Below are 18,089 nucleotides of genomic sequence, written 5' to 3' on the forward strand. Positions count from 1 at the left end.
ATCGGACTTTGGTCCGTCATATGTCATAACACATGATTTGTCACTAGTTATGACCCTTTAAAGAAAATCTGGATTGCCGTTGACAACATTTTACATTTTACCAACATTTCCATCGGTTGTTGATGTTCTGGGGCTTTCAGGTCGAGTGTCATCATTCACATCTTCTTGATATTCTATGAAAAGCTCGTGCCACATGTAAACATTTTTCTTGAATCAGAGTACAATCATCATATGCCACTGTCAACACAAATTTGATGCAAATTCTTTGATCCATTAAAAAAAAGGTTCATTTTCTAACAGGAGTAATCCCAATTACAAGACAAATATAATTAAGTTTACAGTTATGACCAAGTATGAGTACAATGGAATATAACGAATAGAATATAAAATCAGCAGAGTAATAGAGTAGTATATTTTACAAACAGTGATACATTCATATAATATATCAAAAAAAAACATACACTGTAGAATTCTAATAGAATTGGCAGTGTGCAGAGAGTTGAAATACAGTATTTCACTTATGGGTTGTAATTAGATTTTAGTTCGACTTCCATAAAAAATAGCTTGTTACGAATTATATACTTGAAGCGTCCAAATGGAACAACAAAAATATCACATTCTGAATAGAAACTATTATACATTTGACAGATGTTATAAACTGGGGATTTTATTAACACGTTGATCCTAGGCAAAGGCAAATAGAAAAATATTTCGTTTCTACTACTTCGTCTCGCTACGTGAAAATCTAGTTGAGATAACAAATCTGGGCAGTCAACCAGATTATGAATCAATTTATATATGAAGATACAGGCATAATATGTTCTTCTGTTTTCTAAGGATGAGAGGGCAAATCTATTTAGCAACACTCTATTATCAATACTCTAATAGCAATTCCTTGGGATGGGTAAGCTCCATCCAGCTTGTAAGCCATGTATTTAATAAAGATTCTTTGACAAGATTCGAGTTGCTGTATACGCACATTGTATATAGGTGACCAGATTAGGGAGCCATATTCCAGACGAGATCGGACATATGCATTAAAAAGTGTTATAAAACATTCTTGGGTTTGAAAGTCTCTACACGTTCTGAAGATAAAGCCAATCATTTTTTTGCAGAAGATGCGATTTGATTAATTTGTGACGTGAAGCTAAGTTTCTTATCGAATATGATGCCCAGATCTTTAGTTTCTGTGCTTTGTTCTAATATGACGTCATTTATTGCATAGTCAAACTGTATATTGTTGTGGTTGAGGGTGTAATTCATAAATTTACATTTTTAAATATTCAGTGGAAGCTTGTTTAGTATGCACCATTCATGTATCAAATTAATTTCCTTCTGCAGAATAAGACAGTCCTCGGTTGATTTAATGGGTCTAAAAATCTTCAAGTCATTAGCAAAGAGTAATATGTTACTAGAGATATTTGAAACAATATCATTTATAAACAAAGAAAATAGAAGAGAAGCTAGATTACTTCCTTGAGGAACACCACTAGTTGAAGTGAATTATTTTGATTTGTGTCCTTTGTATTCTATAAATAGCGTACGATTCTGAAGATAAGACTATAATAAATTCAACAGTTGACTATCGAAACCAACAGAAAAAGTTTATTCAGTAGAATTTGGAGGTTCAATTTATCAAAGGACTTTGAAAAGTCTGTATAAATTGTATCATTTATCATTTCTTCTGATAACAAAAAATCGTCGAACATGCAAAACAGTTCAAACTTTTATGCCTCTCATCAACAAACTAAATATCTGAAACTGTGAACATATGTTCGAGACGAGTGTACCAACATAAAGAAATATCCCATCAAATGTACGTAACCCGCGAAATTTGAACATTCACCTTATTTTTTAACAGGCCCCGTATTTCTTATCTGAACAACTTACTTGTGCGTGTTTTTAAAACAGTAACATCACTCTCCAGGTCATTAGAAATAGCTTGGATTTCAAAAATGTACTCCACACCTGGCATCAAATCCCCGACAAGTAATCTCACAGGTCCAGTTCCATTTTGGCTTTGAGTTACGTTTCTCCTATTGAACTGGGTGGGAATGGCAGATTCTCTCCATTTTACTATGTAAGTTTCAACTCGACCTTCTGGTCTAGGCCATTCTAAAGTGACGTTGTTCGAATCAACTAAAGGTGCAATATTTGATACCGGATTGGGTCCTGCAAGTGTAAAATAGGAGCATAGTGTAAGAATTGGGGTAGCTTATTTCGAGTAGTTCATATGTTACTTACTGACTGTCAGATTCAACTGCTGAGGTTCATTACTTTCCAATCCGTAACTAACAGTATTAACCTGAATAGTATACCGTTCACCTGGCGTCATGTCTGTAACTTCAGCTTCAGTGTTGGGTACTGCTGGTAATCTCACCCAGAGGTTGTCGGAATCTGTTCTATAACGAATGGCATATTCCGAAATAAGAGAATCTGTTGGTGCTAACCATTGCACAATAACAGAGTTTGTTGTTGTTTTTTCAATGGACATATTCCTAGGGGGGCGTGGAACTGTAACGGAAAATAATATTTATATTTTCGCACTATTCAAAGTGATTTTCCATCCAAATTATAAAGTTATGAACATTAAATGATTAGCAGAGTCTGTACAAAGAAGGTCTCAGAAGCAAGCAGTAAATATCTACGAGCTATAAAGTTTTTTTAAATTCACGATTATATTGCTTCTAACGCAGATACAATTTTTGAAAGAGGAGAGCGAAAAAATTAGTCAAATAACACTAATTGTTACATTCATTAATGATATAAATACTGTCAACAATTTATAAAAATGAATGGAACTATCACTTACACACTGGTTGGAAGTACTCATGAGGTTCACTCCTCAAACCATGGGAAATGGCAAACACCTTCACCAAATAACCGGCTCCTGGATACAGATGGCTCAGAATAATCTTCGAATCAAAGGTAGTCCTGATATTCCTCTCATTGGTGTCATTCCTGATCCACTGTACTTCATACTTATCTTGCTTGGAATTGACATCAGATTTCCAGCTGATGTTGAGCCCATCAATCATGGGTCGTAAGTCCTCTATGATTGGGGCACTTGGTTTGGTGGCTACATAAATAGTTTCTTCCGAAGATTGTTGATCCTTGGACTCTGACTGAACAGTGACAGAATAGTTCCTGCCAGAAAGAAGAGCTTCGAGCTCTATTTCAGTCCTATTGGTGGTAACCATGTTGCTATCGCCTGTCGTACTCTCCACTTCGTGGTACGACACAAGATATCCTTCTTGTGTGCTATTTTTATCTGGATCCCAGAAGATAGTAGCCACACCAGTTTTGTCGTCAGATTTCGATCTAAGGTGTTTTACAGGTAGAGGTTCTGTAAAGAATTAGTTTGGGTACATTTTTTTTTTGAAAAATTAGGCAAAGGCTTACTTAGAGTAACATCACTGGTGACAGGCCATGAGGTAACTTTCCCAGAAACTGTTTTGATAACAACTGAATAAGTTTTTCCAGGTTCCAGGTTGTCTTTGAACTCCCAGAATGTCGGGTCTTCTCTTGATCTTGGTACTGGAGGTGGTTTTCTAACAGTACCCAAAGATATTTGATATTTATCAAATTCGCTGAAACATTCAAAAAACGCCCATTACTATTCACATATTCCTAAAGAATTTTATTATAACTTTTCAACTCTTAGTTTCATTTTGATTCAATTCTCTATATTAATTTGTAGACGTCCTTTATCCAAATCAGAAAAAATACATTCATCACTCCTGAACGAATATAAAAAGCATGCATGTTTTTTCAAAAACATTCATATACAAACATAAAATATATAACACACCTGAATGAATATTTTACATAAATATATATTTGAGTTATGAAAAAAGACATAACTTTGAATTTAAGAATTCCTCTGGAATACCCATACAAAATTGATTTGATGGAAGAATAGAAGAATAAAATAGAATTTATTCATCATTAAAAATATCACACATATAACATATACATTAGTGGTACAATATTTATCAGACTAGTCACACAAACAGAAGAAAAAGCAGCTTATACATTCAAATTTAAAAATTCTTCGACATTGTAAAAGGCATTTTCTAGGAGAAGATCTATCAAAGATTTTTTGAATGTATTGTAATTTTCAATATTTCCTAGTAACCTAGTTGCTTTGTTATAACATATGACTCCTTGATAGCTTGCCGGGTCTTGCCCAAGGGCTAATCGTGAGTAAGGTGTCTCAGTTCATTTCCTCTGCGAGTATTGTGATCATGTATCATACTGTTTTTTGTATGGTGTGATTCGTTTCTTTTGATATTCATAGTTATGAGCCAAATATATAATGACGGTAGTGTTAAAATAGCTAGATCTTTAAAAACTGTCTTGCATGATTGTCTACAATGTATGCCAGCGATACATCTTATTATTTTTTTTTTATAACAAACACTTTTGTTAGGTATGCTGAGTTTCCCCAGAATATTAACCCATTTGAGATATCAGTTTGTACTAATCCGAAATAGGCCAATTTGAGTACTTCTAGAGATACTGTTCCATGTAGTTGTCTTATTATGAAGCAGACTCTTACTCAGTTTTGTCATTAGATAATCTGTGTGTTTTCGCCAAGTTAACTTCTGATCAATTACTAATCCTAGATACTTATATCAATTCATCTGCTCTATAGATCTGTGATGTATTTTTAGTAGTGAACAATGATCATTAGTAAGATTCTTTTGTTGATAATTCATGAAAACAGTTTTATTTACATTAACAAGTAGACAAGTTTGAGATAATTTAAAATGTTGAAACAAAAAGTAAGATATTTCGGTTGTATCTGAGAATACTTCGCTAATTAACATGTCCTTGATCGAAGAGGCAATAGAAATGCAAAAACACAGGGATAATTTCAATAGAAAAAAAAGCAATGAACATTAATAAAATCTAGCTACCTGTCCATATAGGTACACAAACGAGGTCAGATACTCCAATTAAGAGAAACCCAGCCACGCCCACTAATAATGATATAAAACCAGAGTCAAATACCAGCATCATAGTTACTGCATTGAAAACAACGGAAACAACAACTCGAACAACAACTCAAGCACCAACACGTGCACTGCGACTGTTACCAATTCGCCTTTGATAATATCTACCGCAGTAGTAGACGAAACGTTATATAGGTAAGGACGTGTTCTATTGACAATAACTTTGTGAAATAATGTCGAAGCCAATTGGCTTTCTTAAGTGTATGAGAAATGGGTTCTCTTTTCTTGATACTGAACGAAAATCTCAAACAAGAGTTTTCAACTTTTTGAATTCGTTGTTGCTCATTTTTGTTCAGAAAAATAATGATACATTACGTCACAATGTTCGAAATTAGATAGTATCAACAAATCACAAATGAGTAATTTGGTTTTTGTGCCTATGAGGGTATGATATTTTCATTTTCTCAAATGCTGTTTCAATCATTATCTCGTTCCGTTTCCGGAATTCTTAGCCGTTCCTTACCTCTTTCCACTAGGAGCTTCCCAATGCACAACAAATGAATGTGTCGTAATCTTATCCCTATCAAATGAAATTTTTTGTGGCTTCAAGGGAACAGTTCGATATTGGGCAGTAGTAGGTGTCGAAATCTCATCCTCTGACATCGTCTGTACGGAAATATTGTAAGCTCTGCCGGGTACTAGACCTTTGAAAGCTGCCTGAGCCGGACCTGGTGGCTCACCCTCCTTCTCAACATAAAGTATGCTGTCGTTAGCATCTGGAGGATCTATAGATACCTTGTAGTGGGTATAGATGGCTGCAGGGTAGGGAGGCTGCCACAGGACTAGAAGTGTTGTTTCGTTTCGAAACCAAACAATGAATTTGCCAGGGGTGTTAGGTTCTGAAACACAAAATTTAAAAATTACTTTGCTGCAACAATAAACGATCACTTGATCACATTTTAATAAACAGTTTTTTTCAGAATAGGCATTGACTAGTTTAAAAATATTTGTGTATACAGGGCTGGATGACTTTTTCTTCTCTAACAAAGTTAGCAAAGTGATCCCCAAATATAATTGCAATATCTTTATTCTCAGATACGATTTTGGATTTATTAGTTCATTAGTTCATTTTTTTTTCAAATTTTTGTATTCTCTTTGTAGGGCCGGGTATTTCTGGGATCATCCACTAAATCACTGAGTTCTAACAAATTCATAAGTAAAATCAAAATCATCGTGCTCCAACATGGTTTTAATTCTGTGTAGAAATTTCCAAGCCTAGATGCCACAGCTTCAACTCATTGAAAAAAATTAGCTTACAGTTTCAATGATTTGGTGCTTTGATATTCCGTATAATGTGTACTGCATTATGTATGTCCACGATGTTTTTTACTAACTTGCTTGAAATGTAAATTATACTTCATGTAATGAGTGATTTTTTTGCTGTTTTTTTTATCAACACTGTTTTTGACAGATCAAGCGTGAATCGTGTCTTGTGTCATTGTAAAACTTGTTCAGTTTGAATCTAAAAAAATGAACTTTAAACGCTCAAGCCAGTTTCGAATATACTTACACAGTAGGTTGAATGGACTGACGCCTATCAGAAAACAACTACTCCCCTGGCTAATACCACGAAGGGCGTTGGATTATATCCAACAGGTGTCAGTACAGGAATCTTCACAGAAAATTTCCTGCATATACAATTGGCAATACAACTGATAGAGTTCAGTTTGGTCTATAATTTAACCATGAATCGACTTACGAATGAACAATGTTTGCAAATTATTGAATTTTATTATCAAAATTCATGCTCGGTGAAGAAAGTGCATCGTGCACTTCTTCTAATTTATGGGCAATTTCGTCGGCCTACTGAGGGAGCTATTCAGAAGCTTGTGAATACATTTCGAACCCAGTTTACATTATTGGACATTAAACCACCAACACGCATATGTAGAGTGAGAACCGAAGAAAATATTGCGGCTGTATCCGCCAGTGTTCATGATGACCGTGAAATGTCGATTCGCCGCCGTTCGCAGCAATTGTGCCTCTGTTACTCCACTACGTGGAAAATTTTGCGAAAGGATTTAGGTGTAAAACCTTATAAGATACAGCTGGTGCAAGAATTGAAGCCACGCGACCTCCCATAACGTCTAACATTTGGTGAATAGGCGCTGGCAAAGTTGGAGAAATATCCACATTTTTAGCGAAACATTGTGTCAGCGACGAGGCTCATTTTTGGTTGACTGGATACGTTAACAAGCAAAATTGCCGCATCTGGAGTGAAGACCAGCCACAAGCATTGCAAGAGCTACGGATGCATCCCGAAAAAGTCACTGTTTGGTGTGGATTATGGGTCGGTGGCATCATCGGGCCGTACTTCTTCAAAGACGACAATTGCCGGAACGTTACTGTGAATGGCGAGCGACCCGTGTGATGACTGACGACTTTTTGTTGCCTAAAATGAAAGAATTGGACATGCCTGACATGTGGTTTCAACAAGACGGTGCCATACGCGACACGGCACGCGAAACAATGGCCCAATTGAGAGCCGCCTTCGGTGAACAGTTTATCTCACGTTTGGAGCCTGTCAATTGGCCGCCTAGATCGTGTGATTTAACGCCTTTGGATTATTTCTTGTGGGGTCATGTTAGGCTCATGTCTACAGGGATAAACCAGCAACGACTGACGCTTTGGAAGCCAATATTGAAGCCTTTAAACGTGAAATACCAGGCGATATGTTAGACAGAGTGTGCCAAAATTGGACTTTGAGCATGGGCCATCTAAAGCGGAGCCGCGGACAACATTTGAATGAAATCATCTTCAAATATTAAATTATATTGATTGTTCTATCGATTCCAATCAAGATTTCATCAATTTTTTAAAATTTTTTGTGTTGATTTGAAAATCAAATCCTATACCTCTTACAAAATCACCCATTAGTTAAATGAATAAATATATCTATCTATCTACATATATTCATTCATTTTAGTTTATTCTAGCATGAATCAGAGATTTTCAAAAGTCAACTGTGGTTAATTTATAAATGAAAATATATTGAAAATGAGACTTTTCTAAATAGAAACGTGTATTATTTTAAAAGAGATAAGATTTTTGGGAAAAAATTATTTGGCTTCCACTCCCTTCCTTTCTTTTAAAGTTTCACATATTTTTTTGTATAAAAATAGAGAAGTGACAGCCAAAAAACCTTTTTTCCTCATTACTTTTGTCTTGTGATCGGTCTAGCATCATATTATTTTAAAAATACTTACTTGTAGTAAAATTTCTCGAGGTATAAGCAGCACTCTCTTTATTTTCAAAAACGGTGAACGCTTGTACTTGATATGTGGCTCCTGGTACAAGATCCTTCAGGACATACATGGGCTTATCGAAGTTATCAATGATGACGGTTTGCGGTTTCTGATCGGGGATGTGAACGAGCGGGTTGATTTTGAGCTTGAAACTGGTGAAGCTGCCTTGAGAAGGAGGGTCCCAAGTGATTATAGCAGTTTTGCCGCTACGGACGTTGACTGACAGACCAGAAGGTGGGTCCGGAACTGAAAGAAAAAAGTAACATTGTTGAGATACATTCATTCGTTATGAATGACTTCAGTGAAAGATTGAAGTTTTATCTGTATTCATTTTGAGAAATGAAGTTCGTTAATTTTAAAGGTTCTAGAAATGTTCTCCATTCAGTTACAAGCAAAAAGTATTTCTTTGAAAGGATAACTGTTTTTTTTTTTCAGAAATGTGTAGACCATGTTCAGCTGAGTTTATTGGGAAGAGAAGAAAACAAATAATCGTCTGCATTGTTGTTCAACGTGTTAGGAATCACACGTTAAAAGGTAAGATCTCTTTAGTCCTTAGTTCGCACAAGTTTCTCAACTTCTGAGAGTTGTCGTTCGTATGTGAGCGACAGCGGAAAACAGATTTTAAACAGATTTTTAAACAGATAAGTTGATAAGTAAGCCAATTATGTTAATCATGTATCACAAACATTAAAACGAATTGAAAGGGGTATATTTTTTAGGAAAAATTAGTTTTTGGAAAGTTTCGCACATTTTTCGTATAAAGATGGAGAAGCAGAAAGCCAGCAATCTTTTTTCCAAAAACTACTGGTTCCTAAAAATATACCCTTTTTAATTTAAACGAGATTCCTATGGTTGGGTCTGAATCACTGAATAACCGTATGAATGTAGACATGAGTAGATTTCTTTTGTTCAGCAATATAAGTCGTAATATTATGAATGGAACCAGTGCTTAGTCTCGTAATTTTATCCAATACGGCGCTGATGAGGGAGTGGCTTGATCTAAATCTTCGAAGTACGCAATTGGGGTAAGTGAAAAATTGTATTAATACTGTGTTATATATGTTTTAAACAAAACATTTTTTTTATATAAATGAGTTTGCATGCAAAATGTTGTGACTAAAAACATCATTCATGGGGGAGAAATTTCCAGAAAATAAAAAAAAATACAAAATAATCATATCCATTAGGAATTATGAAATCCTGAAAAAACTATTACACAGAATACACTTCAATAAACATGATTATATCAATTCAAAATTCAAAATCTTTATTGGTGCTAATACACAAGAGTGTTTACACAACTCATTTCAAGTTGTACATAAAACAATTACAAAAATAATATAGGTACAAAAGAGCTTGTGAAAGAAAATAATGGCGGACATTAAAAGTCTGACAGTCATAAAATTAGGTCAAAATTTGTATAATTGAGTTGTTCTGAAATGTAAGAGTACCATTGAAAAACTCATTAACATCATAAAAGACATATTGTAAAAGAAAATGTTTGAGTTTTGATTTGTACTAAAACCATATGTTCTGTTTTCGATTCATTGACTTTTAGTTTATTTGATAGGAACCATCGTTCTATTTGTTTTTTTTTTAATTTCAACCGTGGAAATCAGGTAACTTAAATTTTTTCCTGAATTTATGAACCGTGCACTTATCAGCAAATAGTATAAACTTTGATGGTGGAGATGAATAGAGCAGGTCATTTATAAACACACAAAAAAGCAGTTGTCCTAAAACGGACCCTCGGGGACACCATATTGTATATTGAGTAGAGGAGATTTTTTTGAATTGAAGGGGTTATATTTTTAGGAGTGATTAATTTTTGGGAAAGAAAGTTTTTTGGCTTTCTACTACTCCATCGTGATATAAAAAAAGGACGAGGGAATCTTCCAAAGAAAGAAAGGAAGTAATCAATTTGAAAATGAGTAACTTTATACATGGATGTGTAGATCATGCAAAGAAGTAACTTTCACAAACTGACACAAACTGAAAGAAAGTCCTCCTGAAACTGCTACTTTCATATAAACATTGAATTACACGAAAGAAAAAAAAATTCTTTCGAAACAAATACTTCTATATGAACACTGAATTATACAGAAGATACTTTTCTCTACTCAGTTTGTATTTCAAACATTCGTTGTGGAATGAAAATCAGATATCATTGACATGAATTCTACTTTAAATGAATGGTAACAAATTGCACTTACATGGAACACTGTCATCCTCACTGGTATACACCGATGTTTCGCCTTAAGACATTTGCCCCAAGGCTCTTCAGTACCGAATTGGATAACATTATAGAAAATACACACATTTCATTCATTAATTACGATTTTTTAATGTCACGGAATAAGCATGATCTGCTTATGTCATCGATGACATCGTAATGACATTTATTCACCTATTTGATTTAATCCCAGCCAAGAGGAATCTTATTTGAATTGAAGGGGAAGGACTTTCTTTCAGTTTGTGTCAGAAAGTTACTTCTTTGCATGATCTACACATCCATGTATGAAGTTACTCATTTTCAAATTGATTACTTCCTTCCTTTCTTTGGAAGATTTCCTTATACTTTTTTTGTATCAAGATGGAGTAGTAGAAAGCCAAAAACTTTCTTTCCCAGAGATTTTTTTATTTTGGAAGCGCACGAACTGGACTCGTTTCTCCAGCTAAGGTTTCATCAAGTTGATAATTTCTTTGTGAATATTATAATATTGAAGTTTTTTGAGTAATATATCATGTGAAACGCAGTCAAACGCCTTTGTCAAGTCCAATTAATTCGCTGAGATGAAATCATTGTTTTCGAAACATTTGTTCACTATTTGTGTCAGTCTACCAATAGCCGATGTGTTTGAATTATTTTTTCTGAAACCAAATTGTTCATGAACAAAGAGATTTTCTGATTCAAAATAAGATGTCATTAGGATTTTTAAGGTGGCTTCGCATAATTTGACAAAAATTGGAATAATCGAGATTGGTCTGTAATTTGATGACTCTTTGTGTATTTTTTGTGTATGGGCACCACTTTGGATATTTTCAGAACATCAGGAAACATTTCCAGAGAAATGCATTTGTTTATTAATTTCGTTAGAGGAATAAGTATGATATTCTTGATTGCTAGTACAACTCTGAGATTTAAAAAGTAAACGTCTTTGCTATTTGTTTTTCTCAGTTCATTGATCACATCTCAATTTTTTTGTTTCAAAACTCTATTATCTCAGTGAAATCTGATTGGCTGATGCATCACAATAAACGAACAAAACTTTTGAAACAACTTAACATATTATCATCATCCTACCTGTGGTGAAGTTAGCAGTCCAAGTAAGCGTGTTATGAGTAGCATTCGAATAGTACAGCCAAAAGTCATACTTGGTCCCGGGTAAGGCTTGAGAAAATTTTATCACATCTTTGATGTCCTTGGAAGCTATAGTCGTGTTTGGAGCTGGATATCCTAATGGTGGAAAGTAATCTAACCTATAAACCACGCCATCTTGCCCTAAGTTGCCTGGAATGTGGATGACCAGCTCGGCGCCGAAAGAAAACTGTAAAAAAACAAGGTGAAAAATATTTTACAATAGTTTCATTCGTGTAGTAAGAATAAAAACTCAATATCACACAATGTATCCCAAAAAAGAATGTTCGATGTTTCAATAATAGAAAAAATGATATTTCAAAAACATTGCGAATGTAGCATATAAAAGTCACCAAATTAATTGTCATTTAGAATTGTTACAGAAAATTGCAAGACAACAAATAATTTTTTAGAATAGTATTCTCAATGGCCTGATGTCCATCATCGACATAATCCCATAATTATCTATTCCCCCTGACATAACGACGCTGATTCCAGAATGGGCTTGTTTCATGATTTTCGGTTTACAGTTCATTTGGTAGTAATTTCAAATTGAAAAATAGTGTACTTTGTTTCAGCTCTGTAAATATCGTTGTTTTCCCGCAATTTCCCGCAAATTGGATTTTCTAGGCTCGTGACGTCACGGGCCTAGTCCCGCTTCTTGTTCGATTGACCAATAGAAATAATACAAATAATGAACATTGCCAAATTATACATGGGATCCAAATAACACAAAACGCAATAAAAATGTTATTCTTGAAATATCTCCGGCAGTAGACATTTTCATGTTGATATCACATAAATTTCAATAACGGAAGTGTATATGAACCAGTTAACGTTTAAATTCATGAAAAAATTCTCGATATGAAATGAAATGTACTCGAAAATCGTGGGTTTAAATAGAATTCAACGAGCTATATTTTTAAATGGTTCCCGAAGGCTCATGAACCCTAATAAAATAAATCAATTATGCATTCATGACACCCACCAAAAATAAGAAATTCAACGTTATATATTAGCCATATTGCCACTCAGTCAGCTATCTCTCTGGAATGTATGAGACAATGTACTCTTTGTAATGTTTCATAACATCGTATTTTTGTTAAAATAATTGGCACTTGGCAACACCGCTGTAGACAAGATCAAATTTATTGGTCAGCAGACACGCGGCCCATTTAAACTCTTATTTCTCGAATTTTTCTTTTTTCTGCAAATATAAAGAGGTACTAGGACCGATTAGGCTCGATAAGTATAATATACCCCTAACTAGATCAGTCTAAAAGCAAACGAGTATCATTTTCAATAGCATGAAACAAGCCCATTGTATCTCTCAGGCTTTGAAAACCCCAGAACTAAAAAAAAACGAAGTGAGTGTTGTAAAGGAAACTAGCAATGTCAATCCTAGATGGCATATGCTAGTCCAGGTCACGAAGAGATTATAAAGCTCAAAATTTGGGATTCAATTGACGTTTTCTAAGGAGTTAAAAATAGTCTTGATAGTCAACCATAATCATACACGTATCGTTGACATGAATTGATGTCTACATCGAGAAATATCTGTAAAAAACGATCCCAGCTATTTCTGTAATATCTGTGGTAAGTATACATTCAGAAATCGTAGACTAAGTGTGTTTCGTAGTTCGTGAATGTATCTTGGTTACTTTGGATTTCCTATGGACATCCGTAACAAGTACTGGGTGCCTAATACGGTATGGTGAATATGCGTGGAGTCTTTGAGATTATGGGCGAATAAGAAAATATCCCATTTCAAATATCAAACACCAATGATCTGGAGGGATCTCTCAACCCATTAGAATTATTGTTATTTCTGCGTGGTTGATATAAACGGGATTAATAAAACAAACCGGTTGGAATGGTTTCAACCTAACATGCTATGTATTACTCAACCAGTGCCAAAAACATCTTCATCTACACAAAATGATCACTTCTTCTTCAAGTGATGGAAGTGGAACAACTTATTTCAATCCAGGACCAGGAAAAGCTCAACGCATTGGTCAGAGATCTTGATCTTTCTAAGGAAGCCTCGGAGATTCTAACTTCTCGATTAAAACAAAAAAATCTTTCAGCTCAAGAATTTCTTACTATCGGCACAGAGAGAGATTAATGATCCGAATGCGTGGCTCAAAAATCAAATATAACGAACACAAGTGGCTCATATGTGTTGATCGGACAATGAGGGAGCTAAACAAAATATCCTTTTTTTATTTATCTGTACGGCAGCTGTGCGGCACCACCGGGTTCGAAAAAACTGACCTTCCAGGCAAGTTATGGTTTCGGGGAAACTAAATGTGATAAATGAACCATCAATACCTAGGGATCGCATGATACTGCCGTCTCTCCATGTCAAACTAGGGTTCATGAAACAATTTGTGAAAGCTCTGAGTAAGGATGGTGATTGTTTTTAATATATCTCTAAAAAGTTTCATAATATGAGTACAGAGAAACTGAAAACCGGAATTTTCGATGGGCCACAAATGAGAACGTTTCGTACTTCACTACGAAAAAGCTACTGTGTTAGCGAAACATGTGATATTTTTCAAAAATAAAGTTTGTGCAGATCAAATCGTACGGTGTAGTTTATGAATTTGAAAAAATGCCTGGAATAAATCCGTGGATTGCACAAAATTTTCTGTGAAACAAAAAGGATGAAAGCTATGCTCAGCAATGAATACTATGCTCAGCACATTCAAAATATTGTGTTAAATTATCCCCTAAAAAAATAACGCCAGGCCGCCGCTTGTCGTCATAAATCAATTGTGACGTGACCAAGGCCGCGCCCAACTCAACGAGCGCTCGCGACCGTTCTACCGGCTTCGATGAACTTTGAGGAATTCTCCACCGGTTTCGGGATAGTTCGTTTGCCGTATATAAGCGCGACCCAAACCGAGATCGTAGAAGTCAAGTTTAGCAGACAGTGTGGTACAGAGCGATCTAATAAGGCGCTAGACATTTGAATACTTATTGCAGTTTTAGTTGAAGTAGTTGGTTGTATTTACAGTGAAATACAGTCAAGTTTGATTATTGTACAGTGTCGTCAATTATTTTTAAACCCCCCGGGAAAACGTAGCATTTCGGTCGGTCGGTAGCCGGGAGGTTCGACGTAGGTGCCTTGTTCACTCAGTCAATCAGCCGATGTGTGGGTCGACGGTTCAAGCCCCTCAATTTTCACTTGCTATCGTACACATTTCATGTACCCCTTTAAGGGGCTGTATCTTAACAAGGGATGCTCCATTGGAATTTTTTTATATGAAAGATCCTATCTTTTTTTCGATGCAAAACTAAAGCTGGTACAAAAAATCCGACTTCAGATCTGAAATCAGCAACCCGAAAATGTATATTAGGCATAATATTTTATGCAACAAAAACTGTTTCCTTGTGTAATGAAAATAGAGTAACAATAACATTTTTTGATGGCATATATAGCGATGTAATTAACCTAAGTTATAAATGAATATGAACATAAATTTCAAATTTGAATAAATAAAAGAAACTTGTATTGGGTGTCAGACATCCTGATGTATTTCCAAAACCAGATTAAGACGCCTTAGGTATTATCAAACGTTAAATTAATACGGATTTCTCGAGACTTCTACACTCCTTTCACTCTGCTAAATTATGATACAAAACAGGTGATAACAAAAAACTGGCTGCTCGAAACTTCAAGATCAACCAATCTTGCAATCGGTTAAGCAACTTATTGCAAATTGTCCCCATGCCATAGAAATTATATTGAACGATCTGAGTTGTAAATAACTATATAGTGAGACAATTATTTCAAGGCGTTCCAATCAATGTATCCAAATACAGAGCGTGCCGCGGTAAATTTTCGTTTTGAGGACACCCGGCGATTTTGAAAAAATGTTTGCGTGTACTTACGTGTTTTGATGCGTAGATTACGAATCCGAAAGGAAAAAGCGGCGCTCTCCCTTATTTACAAAGTTACGGCCCTTCAAAATTCTGAAAAGGGCAACTTTTCAGCCTTCTTTTTCACAAAATAAACTATTTAAAAACACAAGCATCTATTCACTAGGTCACCTTTACACCTTATTCCTTCTTCTTTGGCACTTTTCACTTCAATAATGAACATTTTTCTTATAAAAAAACTCAATTCAAAAACGAATGCTTCTCCTGGTGACATTATTCTATTTTTAGGTTAGTTACTAGTGACATTTCAGAAAAAAGCGGTTGGTATTTGCCGTCGCCTACTATTTCAAATTCGTAATACACCACCAAAAACCAATTTACGATCTAAAGAATGAAGGTAAAAAACATTTTAATTACTTTAGGAATATGGACTGCATCAGTCGTACCAACCATGCCATTAACCTTAAAAACGTAAAATACAGAGATATGTAACCAAAAAGCAGCTCCGTACATTTTTTAACATTTTTATTGGAAAAAGGTTGATTATTGAAGTGAAAAGTGTCAAAGAAGGAGAAATGATGTGTAAAGGTGACCTAGTGAATGAATGCTTGTGTTTTAAAATAGTTCATTTTGTGAAAAAGAAGGCTGAAAAGTTGCCATTTTCAGAACTTTGAAGTGCCGTAACTTTGTAAATAAGGAAGAGCGCCGTTTTTTCCTTTCGGATTCGTAATCTACACATCAAAATACGTAAGTACACGCAAACATTTTTCAAAATCGCCGGGTGTCCTCAAAACGAAAATTTACCCTCGGTACTATTATTTCTACCAAAATAATAATATTAATAATAATAACGGAAAAACAGATAAAATATCGAGATGTTCTCTTCGAACTCCGCAGACTCTATCCAGACCACTCTAGTTGTTCTGATTATTGGAGTCCTTGGTGGAATGATGCCCTCTCTACTCCCGAATCTTAAAATCATACCGGCCTGCCACACTAAGGCAGAAATCTTAGTCGGACAGATGCAGAAGACTGTCATTCTTGGCTCACTGCGATTGTTCAGGGCACATGATTCTCGTTCCCAATGATCACTTACCCCACGGTGTGGGGAGTGGTCGTTGGTTGATAATGCTGGCGCGCCCTTCCGAATGTATCGGGGCTTCGCGGGATAGGGCCTTACCAGCGCATACTACGGTAAAAATAATAATAATAATATTTATTCAAGTAGGAAAGGAGAATACAGAACAATATGATGGGAAGATAAATATGAATAAATCAGTACACGATAAGTGTCTATCATAAGTGTTTCGAGAAAATACAATGCAATAAAACATAAATAATAAATATTCTGACTGACAATTGCGTGAATATGAAAAAATCCAATGAGTATCAAACTTGTCTCAATCTAAAAATAAATATTTACAAACTATTTGCACATACGCATATACATGTGTAACTATTAATCAATAATGGTAATGGTAATAACAATTTTGTTCATTCACAAATTTTTTACATTGATAAAAACGGATCACTCTTCACCACGACAATGCGAGCTCTCACACATCAGCTCAAACAACTGCATTTTTGAGCACCCAAAACATCTATTTGACGAGTCATCCGCAGTATAGTACTGACTTGGCACCGAATGACTTCTTTTTATTCCCGCACGTAAAAAACAAACTGAGAGGTCAACGTTGTTCGACACCTGAAGAAGCGGTTGCTGCATTCAGAATGCATGTTTTGGAGATACCTCAATTAGAGTAGCAAAAGTGCTTCGACAATTGGTTCAAACGCATGAAAAAGTTTATAGATCTCCATGGGGAATATTTTGAAAAGCAATAAAGTGATTTTCAATGATTAATATTTGTTATTGTTCTCTAATCCCGAAATATAAAAAGCAACCCTCGTACCTAAGTTTGTCATTAAAATTTGACTCTCAGATATAGCTATCAGTTGTCATCTAGTTTGAAAACAGGAGTTTCCCTTTAAAAGTGTTCAATTTGTCCCACTCTGTACACGACATGACACCATTGAACAGATTCGCCAGTTTCTTATCTAAAATCGGTAGTGTCCGATAACAAATTTGTGTTTTTTATATATACCTGTCGTGCTTAATGAACACGGACTTCGTGCCTAGTGCTGCAAAAGTGCAACGAGAGTTATGTAATAAAAAATTAGCGGATGCTAATAGGATAATGGAGAGGACATTAAATTTAATATAGGCAACTAAACTGTTGTTTCCTAATGAGTGCAAAACAAGGTAATTGCGTAGCACAGACCATAAATACGTGCTTGTACATTTAATTCAAACGTTTCCTTAACGGATTCGGTAGAATTTGGTTTGTCACGTTAAATTTCGTGACTGACCATTCAAAATAAATTTATATTTTTACTTTAAAAATACAGTAACTAAAAAAATTTGCTAACTGCACGAAGTAATGAATAGCTTCGAGAATCCAATTATGTTACCTATAAAGAAATTCTCAAAACTGACACAACCGTCAACGACGTGGGCCCTCACGCGTCTGCCCGCGTTCTCGGCGATAGCGCTTCATTGCTTAGACCGTCCCTCTACCCCCGCGC

The 18,089-nt window shown here is 35.2% G+C and overlaps 1 protein-coding gene across 1 annotated transcript in view; it reads right to left on the reverse strand.

The window, feature by feature from the left end:
* Positions 1-18,089, reverse strand: part of Ptp10D (Protein tyrosine phosphatase 10D) — an 86,115-nt gene that overhangs the window by 16,568 nt on the left and 51,458 nt on the right. The window contains 7 exon segments of the mRNA XM_074183188.1: positions 1,891-2,172; positions 2,245-2,514; positions 2,813-3,346; positions 3,403-3,590; positions 5,482-5,857; positions 8,225-8,509; positions 11,568-11,811. Of these exon segments, the coding sequence (XP_074039289.1) occupies positions 1,891-2,172; positions 2,245-2,514; positions 2,813-3,346; positions 3,403-3,590; positions 5,482-5,857; positions 8,225-8,509; positions 11,568-11,811 (2,179 nt within the window).

This window comes from Leptinotarsa decemlineata, unplaced genomic scaffold (genome assembly GCF_025532065.1).
Source record: "Leptinotarsa decemlineata unplaced genomic scaffold, Ldec_3_MD MMD2_tig00026336_RagTag_RagTag, whole genome shotgun sequence".
NCBI classification, from domain to species: domain Eukaryota; kingdom Metazoa; phylum Arthropoda; class Insecta; order Coleoptera; family Chrysomelidae; genus Leptinotarsa; species Leptinotarsa decemlineata.